The sequence below is a fragment of the Haliotis rufescens genome, unplaced genomic scaffold (genome assembly GCF_023055435.1).
Source record: "Haliotis rufescens isolate VD_foot unplaced genomic scaffold, xgHalRufe1.0.p SCAF_7, whole genome shotgun sequence".
In the NCBI taxonomy this organism is placed as follows: Eukaryota; Metazoa; Mollusca; class Gastropoda; order Lepetellida; family Haliotidae; genus Haliotis; species Haliotis rufescens.
The window spans coordinates 42233417-42251374 of NW_025964361.1; the positions used below are offsets into that span (position 1 = coordinate 42233417).

The following is a 17958-nucleotide window of genomic DNA, read 5'->3' on the forward strand; positions in this document are numbered from 1 at the left end:
CTGGTTGGTTTGACACAACTTCAGTTGCATTTGGGATGGAATCATTTCAAAACAGGAAACAGTTTGGAATAGACTTACTTGTCCTCAGGTATGTACAATGTTGACATTTCACATGTTTTCTGCAGATCAAGAGCAGATCTCCTTAGGGTTGTTCCTGCAACGACATAAGCATTATGAGTTGTACTCCATATAGTGTTTTGTGATACATGCCAACGGTGTGGCAGGATATGTCATACACCTGGGTATGAATACCTGGTATTATCACTATTTGATAGCGATTCATAAACACATGCTTGTGAAATAGTGCCAACGGTGTGGCAGGACATGTCATACACCTGGGTATGAATACCTGGTATTATCGCTATTTGATAGCGATTCATAAACACATGCTTGTGAAATAATCGTACAATGGACTCTGCTTTCAGAAGAGACATCTTAAGATCATGGAAATGGTTTGGTGCTTTTGTTTACATTTAGGTGCCTAATGGACAGGTAGTTAATGTTGAACTATTAGTCACATCTAAGTTAACGAATTATTTGGTAAGCAGCATCATGCAAAGACAACATTTTCTTTTCCTCACTATATTCCTTGCTTATTCAGCAAATGACCAGTTCATTAGCTTTAATGTTTTTATAAACTTTCAACAAATAATAAATAATTTTATCTTAAACAGATAATAAATTATTTATTTTAAACAAATAATAAATTATTTATTTTAAACAAATAATAAATTATTTATTTTAAACAAATAATAAACTATTTTATTAATATTTATTATTGGATTGTTAAGTATTTATGTTATCTGATTGAGATACAATTTCTCATCAGTGTCAGATATTGCAACTTCAACAGAGATGAATATATGAATAAACTATATAGCAAATCCATCGAAAATCCTCCAAGAGTGAAAAAACAACACAAATGTACATACCTTGTTTTGATGAAGTTTCTCCCTACTGAATAACATGTTATTTACAAGTTCGTTTTTCATGTTTTTTATTTGACAAGAGCAACTGGGTGGGAATAGATAAAAAAGGAGACTTTTGTTATACGAGTTACTTGCGTTGGAAAAGAATTCCCTTAGATCCACTGGCCCTTGACATAGTCTGTGTTCAAAGATATAAATGTCTGACAGCACCCTCGGAAACACTAAAGATGAGCTACTAAAACACCCAGACACTGATGAAACTGCTTGAAAATAGGATCTTGTGTGGAGACATTTCCAAGGAAAGTAATTGAATTGTTTTAACTAAACTTGTACATGTTTAAAGGTTGTTTTTTTTTAAGGGAAAATATTCTACAGAACCGTTTATAGGAAGAATGTCGATTGCGCAGTGTAGTTTCTGAAGAATGTTTTTGTTTCAGACGAAGAAATATTTTTTTTTTATATAATAATGTCTTGATGGCTCTTTGTTGTCTCTTGAGGAAAAATCTTTAAGTTGGTGATGAGTTGGTTAACTGTTCACGCATGAGCTTACAGTGGCATTAAACCATTGTCATTCTTCATAATAACATAATTCTTAATGGCTCGCTACAGATCTTCACACTAATTTGGGGGGCACTGGTGGCCTAATCGTCTAAGGCGCCGCAATTTGCTGTGCAGAGTTGCATCCCTTGGGCACGCCAGAAACCTATGATTGTGGGTTCGAATCCCGGTTCACCCCGATTATGTTTCTAGATTTGTCAGCACCATACCCATGCTCGTGGGTTTCACCGAAGTGGTAAACGTCTGAGACCTGCATCACTTGGGGCTTTCCTCCAACATTAAGCTGACACGCCGTGATATGACTGGAATACTGTTAAAAGCGGCGTTAAACCCAACTCACTCACTCACTCCATTATGTTTTTTAACCAATGACGTTATCCGCTCAATGTTATATGACACATATGTCATATAAAAGCACTATAATTATTGTCGAAGTACAGTTGTTCTTTCTCAGTCAAGTGGTGCTAACCCAGGGTTGTATGGTGTACTTGTCTCCCAGTAGAAAAACTGATCAATAATTCATAGACTCTGGATTAATAATTGGATATGAGGTTTTCATGTTGATTAGATCATTCAAGTTAGACACATGCTGGAATTCAATTAACAGAGTCATTACGTCATATAGACATGAGTAGTACGAGCTGTATGGATGTAACGCAGTATCAAAACAATGACAATTTGGATTCTTTATAGCATAATAAAGGATTTAATGTCCCTTTGAGGATTTGGTTACTGTGGAAGAGAAGAATAAACAAAGCTTCAATGATAGTGGTTAATCTGCCCATGCTGTTGATTGAAACACACACATGTACATTTCAGAAAGGTCGTACATTTCATCAACCCCCTTTAATCAAGAATCTGTGTTTACAGCCGTTATCAAAACACAACCAAACTCTCTTTATTCATTCGACTTTAAGAAATAGATGAGGTGTGGTTGTTTATTCAATACACAGCTAAGCTTTGTGATGTTATTTGACAGCCAGACAAATTAAATTTTGCTCGTTAGATGACCTGTTTGAGTGGTAATTAGTGAAGTGAGGTTTGGGACTGTAGTTGTTTATCTTGCAATAAAAGTCATGGCTCTCTTACTAACGGGGCAGTATTAAGACTGTTTTCAGATGAATTGAAATCAGTTCCCAGCTGTTGCCATCATTGACAGTCATTTCCTTTGTCAGAGCAACAGAAAATATCAATGTCATCTTTGCAAATAGTAAGTACAAAGAATATGCATGCAATAAGTTTTAACAAATAATTTCCTTTTGGTGATTTCACACAATTGATTTCTTCCGAGAGCTCTTCAGGCAATTTGGTATTTGGTGGTGAAATCTTACGATTCTTGTCATTTAAGTACATTCAGGCTTATCAAACTGACTGCAGCACTGACAACGGTGATCATCTTCCATTCCATATTTCCTCCAATCTTAATATATTGACAGGATGGCGAAAAACTTCAAAGGAAATGGATCATAGCTTCCTAACAGCTTTCTCAAGAAGCAAAAGATACTTTAACTAATCACTCTCAGGCACTGGTAATTTGCTGCTCTGTCGGTTGAGGGAGAATAGCAACCCATTTCTCGGGGGCCATTTCTTCAGAAGTGTTTATATATGCATGCAGATATTGGTTTTGTGATGAAATAATTTTAATGATTTTCCGGGATAATTATCATGCATGCTCTCCTGCGGTAAGGGAAGTAGCATGCATTTATTCTCTATGCCTTCAGCGTTGTTCATTTTTCCGTTACACTGAGTGAATTATGTTGTAGAATGATTGTTGCATGCACCCTGATTGTATCAAACTCTATAAATATTTTCAAGACACTCATTTTCAATTACAGGCTGTTGGATGATAATCGCTTTTTTGCTCGTCAAAAGTTATATTTTGATAGTTTTTAGGAAGAAAAATACTGAGATTTGGTGTGATTTTTTTATGTTGATATGTGTGAAGAGGATTTGAACATTAAGTTTTCATCAAAATATTTTCATCTATGGAGTTATTCAATTCAAAGAAAACACATTTTTGTAAGAAAGCAGGCTTAGTTTGAAAGAGAATCTTTGGAATGCAAATTCATGACTGAAATAACAGCAAATTATTATTCAGATGGAAAATGAATGTTTCAAATAATTGCAATATGATCTAATTAAAGCTAAACTATTCATACTATTTTTATTTTACAATCCATGTTTTATTGCATCCTCTTGAATAGAATCACAAAAGTCATCAAGTCGAAAACATGATTAGAAAATTCGCACACAGGTTAAGAAATAGCAAGTAATTTTCTTCTTGTCAGCATTCCCATTGTACAAGAAATGGCCAGTATCTCATTTCTAACCAATCAGCAATTAGTTTTTGTTAAATGGAAGCACTTACTAAGCTGTCCTTTCGGAAGATCAGGCATTTAGACTGCAACTTTTGTGTGTGAAGTTGTTCGTTGGTCATCATTCATCACACAGTTCGTGTGTCAAGCACATCAATAGGACATCAATCATCATCTTATTTTCAATCGAAAGTTTTAATTCATTTTATTGGATATTATTGAGCTTTGTATTTTTTACAATTCACCTGCTGTAACACAACCATGGCTTTCAGTTTATTGTGAGAAACGCAAACCGATCATTTTCCAAGGAAGAAAAACTGAAAACATCTTATGAAATAAACTTGCCATGATCTCATAGTTTAAGATTTTATTCTTTGATTAGTGTGGTCTTCCTAATTTTGCCTAGTGATATTCCAAGGAGGTTTTTGGAAATGAATTTTGTGGAAAATTGGTAAAAAGTTCCAGAATTCATTTCTTTCATATTTTGTGTACTATTAGATTAAAGTTTTCTTATGGAACGGGATGAAATGTGCAGAGAGCTGGTAGAATTCTATTGACTGCTTTGTCAATTTTTTATCGATTGATCAAGAATGTCGATTGATTTTACGCTTTGTCTGAATCAACCCAGGCGATTCACAGTCGGCTAGAAATTGGAATGACACTCACTGGATTAACTTTTAATGACAAGAGCACCAACTCTCAGATTACTGTTGGGCAGTTCCAGAAAAACCTCGGTTCTCACAAGTCGTCAGCGCCATATCGGAAAATATTGTCACACCTTTTTATGTTTTAATCAGTTAAAACATATCATGGTGTAGTGGGCTTTCCCTTTATTTGTCTGCTTAATGGATGAGGGTACTACTTGCAGTGGGAGACAATGTTAATCATTCCGTTTGAGATTCATGTTATTTCCCTGGGTGTTATCAAACACTTGTTAATAGGCCTTCAGGACTGTCAATCACTATGGAACTTTCACAGGCAGGTTGCAAAGTTTACATTAAAAAATTAGATGCTCCTTCATCTGTAAAATGACCCTTTTGTGCCGCTTTGTCGCTGCCACTTTATGTCATTACCATTTGAGTGTATTACTTTTGAAACACTTGAAGCATCTGTCTTACGATTGGTTTTATTTTGCAGGTTGCCTATGAATAAAGAGGAGGATATCTTTGCCCCATGAGACAAACTGTTCATTGTTATCCCATCTGTCAAGACTGAGATCCATGGAATGACTGTCAAGATGGCATCAAAGTGTGTTTCCAAATGTGTGTGTGTCTTGTTCCTTCAAGTTTGTTTAATTGTGCTGTGTCGTTCGCAGGATTCTGTGATCACTTATCATATTCCAGAGGAACAGGACATTGGATGGTTTGTTGGGAATCTTGCACGAGACAGTACGTTATATTTAACAATAGATGAATCTGAATTTCAGAGAATGAAGTTTAATTTTTTCACTCAAGGAAATCCGTATGTGAAACTATTTCATATGGATGAGAAGAGCAGTACAATAAGAACTGCAGAAGTCATTGATCGGGAAGAGGTATGCTCATTTAAAATATTGTGCGAAATGAAACTGGAAATTGCTGTTTATATTCGTGATCCCAAACGCGGCACCTATGATCTGTACAAGCTAATGCAGGTCAAGATGGTCGTGGATGACATCAATGACAACACTCCCATGTTTCCACACAAAGTCATTCATCTCTCAGTCCCAGAATCAGTACCCGTCAACCATCGCCTCCTTGCCAGTGGTGCCATTGACAAGGACATGGGTCAGAATAATTCAGTCCAAGAGTACCAACTTATTCCAAGAAATGGCATGTTTGGTCTTGATGTTGTGAAAAATCTGGATGGAAGCGCTGATCTTGCTATTATTGTGAAACATAGACTAGACAGAGAAACACGCGACTTCTTCCAACTGATGGTCAAAGCAATGGATGGAGGTATGCCACAGAAAACTGGTTCTGCCATCATCAATATCACAGTCACAGATGTTAATGATAACCGCCCTGCTTTCCTAGACTCAACATTCAATGTAAGCATCCAGGAAAATAAGCCCAAAAATTCCACAGTGGTTGTCGTGTCAGCAGTCGATCAAGACGCAGGAAGCAATGGCAAGATATCATACTACTTCAGTCAACGAGTATCGCAGACAGTGCGGCAATCATTTGCAATTGACGAGAGGACTGGTATTGTTTTTGCAAATGGACCAATAGATTATGAAACTCAGACTCAGTTTCAGTTCATGGTGGAAGCAAAAGATCATGGCAATCCGTCGCTGTCTTCTCTGGCGGCCGTCATCATCAACATTCTCGATGTCAATGATAACTATCCCCACATCAGCATCAATCTAGCCCCAGAAGCTAGTCACATTTCTGAAGGTATGGAGACAGGCAAGTTCATCGCACATGTGTCAGTGTCAGATGCGGATGTGGGTATGAACAGTCTTGTCATGTGTAGCCTCAATGACCATCACTTTGCATTAGAAAAGTTTTACGAAAACCTACAAAATATATACAAGGTTGTACTGGCGCAAAGACTTGACCATGAAACAGCTGCCACTCATAAGGTCACCATAACATGCAAGGACCAAGGTGACCCTCCAAAGTCCAATTCAACAAGTTTCATTATTACTGTAATGGATGAAAATGATAATGCTCCTGTCTTTAGTGGTCATTCCTACAGTGGGTCAATCATTGAGAATAACTCAGTGGGGGAGGAGATTCTCCAGGTAACTGCCAATGATTGGGATGGTGGGGAAAATGGCCGTGTGACTTACTCTCTAGACAGTGCTGGAAAAAACTACTTCTCCATTATTCCGGATACAGGTATTATCAAAGCTATCAAATCCATTGACCGGGAACGCTACCCTGAACTTCATTTCCACGTTGTTGCAACAGATCATGGTCAAAGCCCCAAGTCATCATCTTCGGCTGTTTCTATCGATGTCATTGATCAAAATGATGAACCTCCACGATTCACCAAACCTGTTTTCTTCTGCTATGTCCAAGAACACAAACCTGTTGGCACCAAGGCAGGTAATGTTTCTGCCTATGATCCTGACAATTACCGAAATGCTGAGTACATCTACAAATTGGCACCGGATTCAAAGATGTCTGAGTTTTTTTCTGTGGACACTTGGAATGGAATCATCACAACCTTGAAGGAATTTGATCGTGAGAAGCAACACATGTTTAACTTTTCTGTTATTGTTCAGGATAGCCAAGTTCCAAGTTTCCGAGATGTTGCAAATGTCTCAGTCTTCATCTTGGATGCAAATGATCATAAACCAATGATAACATATCCCAGCCAATCCAATAACAGTGTGTCTGTTCCATACAACACACAAATTCATACTATTATCGCCCATGTAAAGGCCCATGATACTGATGATATGACATACAGTCGACTATATTTCAAAATTACTGAAGGCAATTCAAGAAACATTTTTCATATAGATCGGATAAGTGGGGAACTTGAAGTGTCCAGTCCAATGATGCCCATTGATGCTGGCAGCCATCAACTGATCATCGCAGTCCAAGATAATGGTAATCCCCCTAAAACTGCTTATGCTGAGTTGAATATTATCGTAACGGCAAATGGTACCGCGGCAACATTGAACTCATCTAAAGATGACAACATGCTAATTGTTATCATTTTAGTTGCTGTCACAGTGGTTCTGACATTGGCCATTCTGACAACAATTTGCATGATAAAGAGAATTGATAAAGATCGCCAAAGAACACAAGTAGTGGTCCTGAAAGGAGAAGATGAGAAAATGTTTGATGAGAAGAAACGCGACAGTTTCTCCTCAGTGTCACGTGACTCTAATGAAAATGAGGATGCTGAAATGAAAAAGAAGAATGGGCGAAAAGAAGTCAGTTTCACGTTTGACGAGGACAAAGAGGCTCACAATACAAGTGGTTCATCAGGAATTGGGTCATTCTCAACATTCAGGTGTCAGAATCCAGAACAACAGGTAAGTTTCTTTCAACTATTCAGCCAAGACCAGTTTATTACTTTGTGTTCTGGATTAGACCTCCAAAAAAATACTGTGTCTGGGTTTTTAAATGCTCATTTTGAACTTATATCTATTGGTTTTTTTCCAGAGCGATTTTGTTTGTAAATCATGCCAAAGACCTGGGTTCAATTCCCCATATGGTACAAGACAGGTGTGAAGTCCATTTCTGGTATTCCCGACCATGATAGTCCTGGAATAGTGTCATAAAACCATACTCACTCACACACTGTAAACCAACCTCAAACCTTTTCCTTCCTACCTCTTGATACTATGAGCAAAGAAATTTTTAAAGCAAGAAATTAAACTAGGCTGGCTTAAATTTGAAATACAAATGGCTTCTTTTCCAGTATGTTCATGTACATAGATGAAGATGAAGCTTATAAGAAACGTTTTCATGATACTAAGATGGATGTCCGCGTGTAGCCTTGACCTGGTTCCAATACTGTATTCCAATCTAAAGACTACAAAATGTGGGCACAATTGCCAATATAATATTGATTTTCAGATGAATAAAAAATACTAAACCTATTAAAAAAGATCAGCTCAAGAAGATCATCCCAAGTGATATATGTTTCTATCTCGAGAAACGTGACTTAAAAAGTTGTGAAATGGTAAAAATACCTTTTGTTCCAGGAGAATGATCTATGACGATGTTACATTAAAATGTAGGTCCTTGGTGTAAGGATGGTCAGAATCTCAGGAGAAAATACAAGTTATTTTGAAAAAAATTGGTAATTATAGCAAGGAGGTATGATTAAGACTATAATTCTTTTACATTTTTACATATGTGCATTTCTATATTTCATATTTGAAAATATTCCTGATATTTTATACATTATGATCTAACATAAACATATCTTTTGGGGAAAACTTCCCCAAATACTTTACCATGTTTAAACCACAGTGAAGTATATGATTTTCTTCCAGATTAAAAAAAACATCTTAGGCAGGTACTTGTTTAGTTTTTTAATATATATTTTTAAACAAACTGTTAAGGAATCGGTACACATTAACTGTCAATGAATGTGATTCCTGTGAAGCTTTTTTGTTTATTAGAACTACCGTATTCAACGTAATAAGCGCCCAGGGAGCTCTCAAAATTAGAAATAGGGGGCTTTTATTAGTATATTACTTTGGTGGAAAAAACAGAGTTGAAAGATAAATTTCGTGGTTTATGCTGATAGTCTGAACTGTTTATATGCGACAGATGCATTTTTCCAGAATTTAATTGCCCATAATAAAGGGTGCATATAACACACGAGTGCGTATTATACACGAATACATAAGTCTTGTGTACATTGATAAAACGGAAGGGGGGCTAATTGGGATTGTTCACTTGCCAATGTATTAGCAAATATCGCCGTGGGGGCTTATTAGAGCAAGGGGGTTATTACGTCGAATACGGTATGTACACCACAGCTCCCAATGAAAAAAAACAAAAACTCGTCTTATAAATTCTCACCTCGTATAAAAAGAACTATTTTGAAAAATGGTTCTTTTTTGGTCAATTTGTATTTACAAAGTCTCACACAACAAGAACTGAACAAGTGAAGCACCCTCCAATCTTTGAAAGAGGTGCTCCACTGTCGGCTTGTCAATTTCATTGCTACTGATCTGTCAATGAACAAGTAAACTAGAACAGGACTGACAATTTGACATGTGATTGAGCCCACGTAACTGACTTCCACCAGTAATTATACAGCACCCAACGACACTATATCCATCATGTTTATTTCATCAGCGCTATTTACATATCCGGAGAAATCCCTCAGCTGACTTTGACGATGTCATCGGGTGAAACCATTACCCCCATCGTTCCATTGATATCTACGTTGCATATGTCAGTGATAAACGACATGACAAATTGCTTTGTTCATGTGTACAGTATATAGGCTGATATAGGTCATTGGGCTTGTTTGTCAATTTCATCCCTACTGAAATCGATAAAAATACAATACCTATTTTCAAATTCTGGTACTAATGTCTATCTAAATGACATATCTTTAGTAACATAACTTTTTATGCAAATTGTTTGAGTGACGGGTGCTACCAGTAGAGCAGGACATGCTTAGCCTTTTTGTGAACACCTGGTGTCATCTCCGATTTTCATACAATTTTCGGTCCCTTCTTTCCAAAGGAGGCCCGTGAAGACGCCTTGGTAGAATAGGTCTTCAGCAACCCATACTTGCCGTAAAAGGCGACAAACGGGATCGGGTGGTCAGGCTCGCTGACTTGGTTGATGCATGTCATCGATCCCAATTGCGTGGATCGAAGCTCATGATATTACGCACTGGATTGTCTGGTCCAGACTCGATTATTTACAGACCGCCGTCATATAGCTGGAATATTGCTGAGTGCGGCGTTAAACAACAAACCAACTTTCCAAATGAAATAGATCATCCATTTGTAATATTTGAAAAGACAAGTCAACCTGCACATTGTTACAAAGCCAACTGACCTGGAAGTGGGTGAGGCAAGGTGAAATGGGGTCTAACATCGCGATCAAAATTACTGCACGCAGATAGCAATGCACATGCATGCTTGAACTGATTCGGACTAATAGTGGTGTTATAATGCTAGCCCACTACGATGCCAAGTTGCATATTTACATGGCTACTCCACTCAGAGCCTTGTTTTATCCTTCCAATAGCAAGTCAGGCAGGGTAACAAGCACCATCTTTTAACATCTTTTTGGTATGGTGCAGCCAGGGTATCGAACCACTGACGTTACGCTCTCTGGACAGGTGCTGTATCCACTAGACCATAGGTGCCACACATCAAGTGAAACACAGCATCCATTAAGACAACTGATGCTATTAGATAAGTGTATTTGTCGTCAATTTCCTTCCAAGTGAAATTGATAAACCATTAACAAAATTTTGAATAATCAAATTACTAGTTGATTTGTACACTGTAAAGGTGAAGTAAATATTATAGTAAACCTACACTGCAATATGGAAATATATTATCCCTTAAGACATTTGAAATAACTCAATAAGAATATCTGTCACCAATTTCTTTCAATATGAAATAGATCAGCTGTCGACATTTTGAAAGCTTCAATTTACAAGTCAGAATGCATGATATATACAACATAAATGGTGGTTGTGACGCCAGTCTCAGTTGCACTGCAAGTAACAGTATCAGGCCTAAAAACAATTGAAAAAAGTTAATAAGTGCACGAAGCATTAAAGCGGATTGTATATACAAATTGATACACAGTGCATCATCATCCGATTATTGATGTATTCAATTGTTACATTAATCAATATTTTTGTCCTATGTCATGACAGACTGCATACACTTGAATGAAATTGACGCTCATCCATTTCATGATATATATTCAGCAATGACAATAAGTATCAAATGGAATTACATGCACTGGATGGTCTATTGCAATTTACTATGCTTTTGTTTATTTGAAGGCCAGCCATGTGAAAATGTTCTGTACGCTCCTCCAACAGCCATTTTGTTGTCATACAGACAGGGTACATATGCCATGTCTCGTATGTTAGATTGATTATATTGACAGCGACATAATAGGGGCAGAAAATAGACAACTCTTAAAGAATAATCCACACAATTTATTTTGTTAGTAGTTTTGTAAAGATTGACAATAAGGTTACTCAGTATAATAGGTTGTCAGGAGCGTTTGCATTAGCTTGTCCAGGTATATGTGAAATACAATATGATCCATCAATATTTTAGTTGTGGGTGGTTTTGATTGGATGGGGGTTCAATTTAGTAAACAGTTATTCAGGAATGTATGATGCAATGAAAAACAAAGTTACAAGTGTTAAGTGCTGAAGACTAAATGGATTAGTTTGGGTCAAAGACTGTAGTGGTCAATGATGAAACAATTTGAGGTTAATTTGAGGGACTTATTGAGTTTTTGCATTGATCAAGACTAGATGACCCTGTTGATGTATGTCTTTACTAAGCGCAAGTTCGTTTATGTGGGCTTTTATTTCATTTACTAAGTGAATGGATCTATTGACCATTAATTTTAAGAAGAAATAATATATTGAAACCAACGAAAAAATAAGCTAGTTCAGTTTGTTTCTTAAGAACCATTCATCATTAAGCTTGTTGGCCAGTAACATTATGACCTCAAATAGTTTCAATGGCAACAAACACTTTAGTCTAAATGTGATTGTGATAATTGTCTTCAAAATGGAACTCCACATGAATAGTTGATATGAAAGTTGTAGAGATATGGATGAAGGTGCTTTGTTTGTGTCTTTGTTTGTTTCTTTGTTGTTTAATGCCGCACTCAGCAATATTCCAGCTACACGACGGCGGTCTGTAAATAATCGAGTCTGGACCAGACAATCCTGTAATTGATATCATGAGCATTGATATCATGAGCAATTGGGATACGAAGACATGTATCAACCAAGTCAGCGAGCCTGACAACCTGATCCTGTTAGTCCCCTCTTACGACAAGCTTAGTCGCCTTTAACGGCAAGCATGGGTTGCTGAAGACCTATTCTCTCCCGGGTCTTCATGGGTGTGAAGGTGCTGTGATGACATATGGACTCCACATGAATAGTTGATATGAAAGTTGTAAAGATATGAATGAAGGTGCTGTGATGATAATACTGTTTCTGCATTACATTTCAAGAGGAGATTTGTATACTTTAAGAAGACACAAGCAACGTCTCTTTCCCAATGTCATCTGATACCTGTAGATGTGGAAATGAGCTATGTAGGTTATGCAGAGAAATCATAAAAAATGTGTAGTTTTTCCATCAATTATAAATTATATGTCAAATAACCAAACAATTTCATAAATATGAATGTCATGATCTTATCGCTGCTAGTAGAAGGAATTGTTTTCCTATAGGAATTCTTTTCATATGCCTTGTGGCATTCAAAGTTAAACAAATTGTATAGTTAAGCTTTTTAAAGGATTTTTTTCTTTTTCACATACTCACAATTATATTATTCTAGGTGTGTGTGTCTGTGTGTCTGTGTGTGTGTGTGTGTCTGTGTCTGTGTGTGTGTGTGTGTGTCTGTGCATGTCTGTTTGTCTGTGCTAGCCCACTAACATACCTTGTGCTCCAGTTCAACATGGATACCCCATTCAGACACAGTTTACTAACTCCAAGCTGGCCAGTCCTTGTCAGTGTCCTTGTCTGAGTGGGGTATCCATGTTGAAGGACTGCATGGTATCTCAGTGGGCTAGCACTATAAAGCCAGCATTAGTCCGGACTAGTACAAGCAGACACACATACACATCTTTAAATAAGTGCAATAATCTTGAAGGCGACTTGTGGCGGCACATGGTCCTGTGCACAGTGCACAGGTCACAAATCAGGTGAAGTTAAGCAACGTCGGTCTCGGGGATCCTTGGATTGCTAAACGTGTTAGGCAGCTTGTCTCCTAAGAGTTTCTAGGGCTTTGGTCCTGCCCACACTGAAGCACATGTAACACATGTTGCTTTCTTAGACAGGTGACTTTGTTCACAATTTGCCTCTGTTCACCCAGGACCGCCTCCGTGGTCTAGTGGTAGAGTGTCCGCCCGGAGAGCGGAAGGTCCTGGGTTCGATCCCCGACCGCGTCATACCAAAAGACATTAAAAGATGGTACTTGTTGTTACCCTGTCTGGCGCTCGGCATTAAGGGGCTAAAACAAGGACTGGTCGGCTCAGAGTCAGTATACTGTGTCTGTGTGGGGTATTCATGTTAAACTGCGGCATGGTATCTCAGTGAGCTAGCACTATAAATCGGCATCAGTCCGGACTAGTTCAAGCAGCCACACAAACACACACACGTACATGCACGTCGCTATATAAGTGCAATAATCTTGGACGCGACGTTAAACCCCATTTCACCTCACCTCACCACACCTGTTCACCCAGAAGTGAGTGGGTAACCGGTAGGATGAGATGGCAATGTGGCTATGAACCTTCCAGCGCCTCACAGGCAGCTTGGGTTGTTACTCCCCAGGGAGCTGAGATTGAAATTCAGGTGCACACTGATCTTCAATAGACCGGCGTAATAATGTGCTTTGAGCATGATATTCAGAATGGAAAAAGCACCATAGAAAAAGATCGTTATTATATTATTAAACCACATTTCACCTGGATCAATTCTGCCACTGTATTTCAGGATTATTTATTGAAGTTTGTGTTATTTTAGGTACCATCATAGTACATTATTTCTTATGGTACCTAATTCGATATGGATTAACCTTAAAAGGATATTGTTAAACCAGAACCAAAAAAATCAATGTTGATCAATATATTGCTTGACTAGAAAGAGTGATCACCTTTTGAGTGTGCTAATAATTTATTGCTTAAGAGGATTCTAACATTTTTTTGCATACAAAATACATTATTAATTCATAGTAATGTCTTTAGTTTAAAATCATATCACTTGAAAGAAATAAACTGTCACAGACTATGTCAGGAATTTAGAACATTTTCTGTCTGAAAGTTTAATGCGTTTATAATAATTCTTAACTTGAACTATTTAAAAAGATAAAAAAGCATCTCAGTCAAGCAAGAAATTGATATGATATCTCATTTCTCTGCTATGATATTTGATAAAAAATGGTAATTGTTTTTTCAAGGACAGGTTTATGTCTGAATGTGGTGTTGACTTTGAGAATGATGGAATTGACAACTTATATTCATTTTCTTTCCCAATATTAAATTAGAACTAATTAGCATGTATTCCAAGAAGAAGGTCATGTAGGAATGTTACACTGTCTTATCTCAGGGGGACCAGGGCCCCGTTCCTCAAAGCGATCTTAGCGCTAAAGTGATCGTAAGTCCCATACTTCAACATAGGGTTACGATCATTGTAGCGCTAAGATCGCTTTGAGGAACGGGGCCCAGGTGGTCCAGGCATCTAACATGATGCAATTCACTTTGCAGAGTTGTGTCCCTTTTTCATGCCAGGATCAGCTGATCAGGAGTTCAAATCTCAAATTTGTCCTTATCATGATCCTTGGTTTGTTCAAGGCAGCATTACACCAAACTCACTCATAAATTACCACACTTGTAGAAGTCGGTTCCTAGGATACATAATATTAATAAAGCAAACAAAACTTACCATATCCAATAGAAATCTCTGCATAAGGCCAAGTCAATTGTACGATTCCGACTATATCATGAGCATGTGTTTATGAATCACTATCAAAAAGTGATGTTACCAGGTGTTCGTGAAAAGGTGAGCGTATCCTGCACCCATCACAAACACATGCAAAGACAAGTCAATTGTTAACTTGAAAAAAAAACACCAACATATGGTAGAAGTCAAAATAGGGAATTGCTTTGGAAACCATTTTTGTCACTGATGCGCCAAATTTGGACATGTCCACATGTCTACCATTGGGCATCCAGACATCCAGATGGTTGGGGCTTACTGTGATATTAAGGGGAGAAATCATTGTAGTATCTTAATATAGGTCTCTTGTGGTAGGTAATTTGAGAAATCTTCAGGTGGTATCTTAATACAGAACTTGATACAGATCACTAAAGATTTGTTTTCGAAAAATGTAATGAAGGGAGGTCAAGGTGGTTAGTAAGAGGAATATGGTTCCTTTCTGTTTAATCAATGCATGTGTTTGACCAAGAATAGTATGCTAGTTCCTAACAGGCACCTTTGCTCTTTTCCCAGCTGCTTGAATGTTTTATTCTTATGTTATTTACAATGTTTATGATTCTTCCTTTATAAAGAAAAATAATTTATTTCAAAAATTCCTATGTGATATTTTTTTCTCTAGCCATGACGACCTTTTCCATCTTTTGTCATTATAAGTCAAAGAAAAAATTGAAGTTGCAATGTATTTCACAAAACCGGTTTCAGAATAAATCTATTTCAAAAAGAAATGACAACCAAACTGGAGCAGGCAGCCTCACTGTTGTCAGACAATGGTGCTGGGAAGAAGCAGTAATGACAAACTGTGAGGATCACGTCGGAATCCTGTTCCAAAGCTTTCTCCAGGACATTTAAGAGTGAAAACCTAACAGAGGAAAATAGGAAAATGAGGAAAAAATACAAAAATATGTCAGAATAAGTGACGCCATTTTCAAAACATTGCTGATTAGATGGTGTTTCTATTGGAAACATGTGGCGCTGCTTAATTGTCTGAGAAATAAAAGTGGTCCAAATTCAGCATTAAATAAAAAAAAGTATTCACTTTGGTGATATGTGAAATTTTAAATTAGATACAAAAAGAACTAATATTTCTGGTTATTATTTGTAGAAAGATGGCAGAAATTTCTGCCATGAGATGCTGAAGTGAAATATATAAGTGACAAACCCTTTCCATATTCATAAGAAATCTCTGCCAAAAGTAGAGTTGATTGTACAACACAAGTCAATAAGTCATCAAGAAGCAATAAGCAGCAACCCTGTTGAAATAGACGATTCAAATTATGAAATTAACGACTGTCTGATTGAAATAGACACACATGGCCTGGCCCTCATTTCAAGAATTAGGATGTTTTTGATAGCAGTTTGTAGTCTTCCCATTTGTTGATGGTGGTCCAGCAGTTCTTATCTCGTGGCTATTTAGCCTCATTACAAACACAGTGGTTAATCACCACTATGGCTCTGGAAGCAATCAGAGACCCTCCAAATGAGCCAGATCCTTCTGTTTAAATCAATCACATGTCTTAAAATCTGTTCCAGATCATCTCGATTGGTTGTATGTTTTTTCTGGAATTATGTCTGTTTTTCTAACCTAAAAGCTGAGGGTCAAGTTTTCTACACTAACCCACCCCCACTGGTGAAAAAATATTTTGACCAAATTTTGTTATGTGTATTTGTAAACAAGCTTTTAGTATTACATAATGAACCTTGACAGGTTAGATAAACAGATATATATATCTGTCATTTGATATTTGACAAAACATTTAAGCCTTTAATAGTTCACATCTTGTATTGTATGAAGTAATTATCACTAGAATGTGTTCTAGAGGTTGTAGGTAGATATCAATGATTTAGTTTATCAAGATCTCTTCTTTTTCTTTACCATTAAAACCTATTGTGTCATATCTACCCGGTACCTATTGTGTCATTATAAAAGTTTGAAACTCTGAAGAAACCATTAAACCCTCGTGCAAGTTCTGCGTTTTAAAATGTATCTCCAAATGTTTCTAAAAGGACAAGACAAAATTATATTTTCTGTTCAGAATATACTGCACATACAAGTTCACTAAACCTTGTCTATGAATAAGACTAAAAATCTGGGTAGTAAAAATAAAAGTTAAACAGCTAATCACATGCATGGACAAAGGACTCTCTTTATGAATTACCCCTTCATGTCAAGCAATGTACATGTAATCAAGATTATGGCATCTTTATTTCTCAATTACACAGGAGGATGTACATTTTATTATACCCCCGACCTATAGTTATACCAAGGTTCCGTTCGTCAATCTGTCTGTCTATCCGTCAGTCCATCCGTCCATCCAAAAACTTTGTCCGCGCGATTTCTCTTAAACTATTCAGTGGATTCATCTCAAACTTAGTACATATAATGGATATGGAGGGGTGCAGTCAAATGAAATTTTTTTTTTTTATTAATTTTCCATTTTTTTATGAATTTATCAAACCCTAACCCTATCCATTATTTAATTTGAAACTACTGACACACTAGGCGGGTCGGGGGTATTAATGAGCCCAGCTCACTTTTGCCCTTGTTCAAATTGAGGGTCTTGAAGGTGAACAAGTCACATTTCATTCTCATCTCACCTATGAAGGGAATGCACATTGCAAACTTTTATATCTGTTGGCACGGTAAAATGATGTGAGGCAGAGTGTTTGAAGATTGGGATGAAAAAATAATATATTCTGGCCTAATTTATTAAGTATATTACAGTAAGCAACTTTTATAACAAACACGCTTATAATGAACTGACAGATATAATTAACTTATTTTTTTTGTCCCAACCATTTGCTGTGTATATATATTCTTATAATGAACTACGGTTATAATGATTTAAAATTAGTGATCCCTTTGAGTTTGTTATAACCATAGTTTACTGTAATGAACAAAATTTCTACAAATGTTGTCAAACTTAATCATGTGCAAAACTGTCAGTTCGTTGTTACTCCTCTGCACATCAATTTATCATGTGACTTTAACCTCCTGTGGGGTGGGTGGGTGGGTAACCTAGTGGTTA

General features: G+C 37.0%; 1 protein-coding gene across 6 annotated transcripts in view; it reads left to right on the forward strand.

The window, feature by feature from the left end:
* The window catches only part of LOC124132663 (protocadherin-11 X-linked-like), a 363829-nt gene that overhangs the window by 330215 nt on the left and 15656 nt on the right, over nucleotides 1–17958 (forward strand). For 5 of the 6 annotated variants that reach the window (XM_048387383.1, XM_046496686.2, XM_046496689.2 and 2 more), the window contains one exon: nucleotides 4940–7775. In XM_048387383.1, the coding sequence (XP_048243340.1) occupies nucleotides 5028–7775 (2748 nt within the window). In that variant the 5' untranslated portion in view covers nucleotides 4940–5027. Of the gene's footprint in view, nucleotide 1; nucleotides 89–4939; nucleotides 7776–17958 lie in introns of those variants that run through there. The other variant, XM_046496688.2, reaches the window with a different exon arrangement.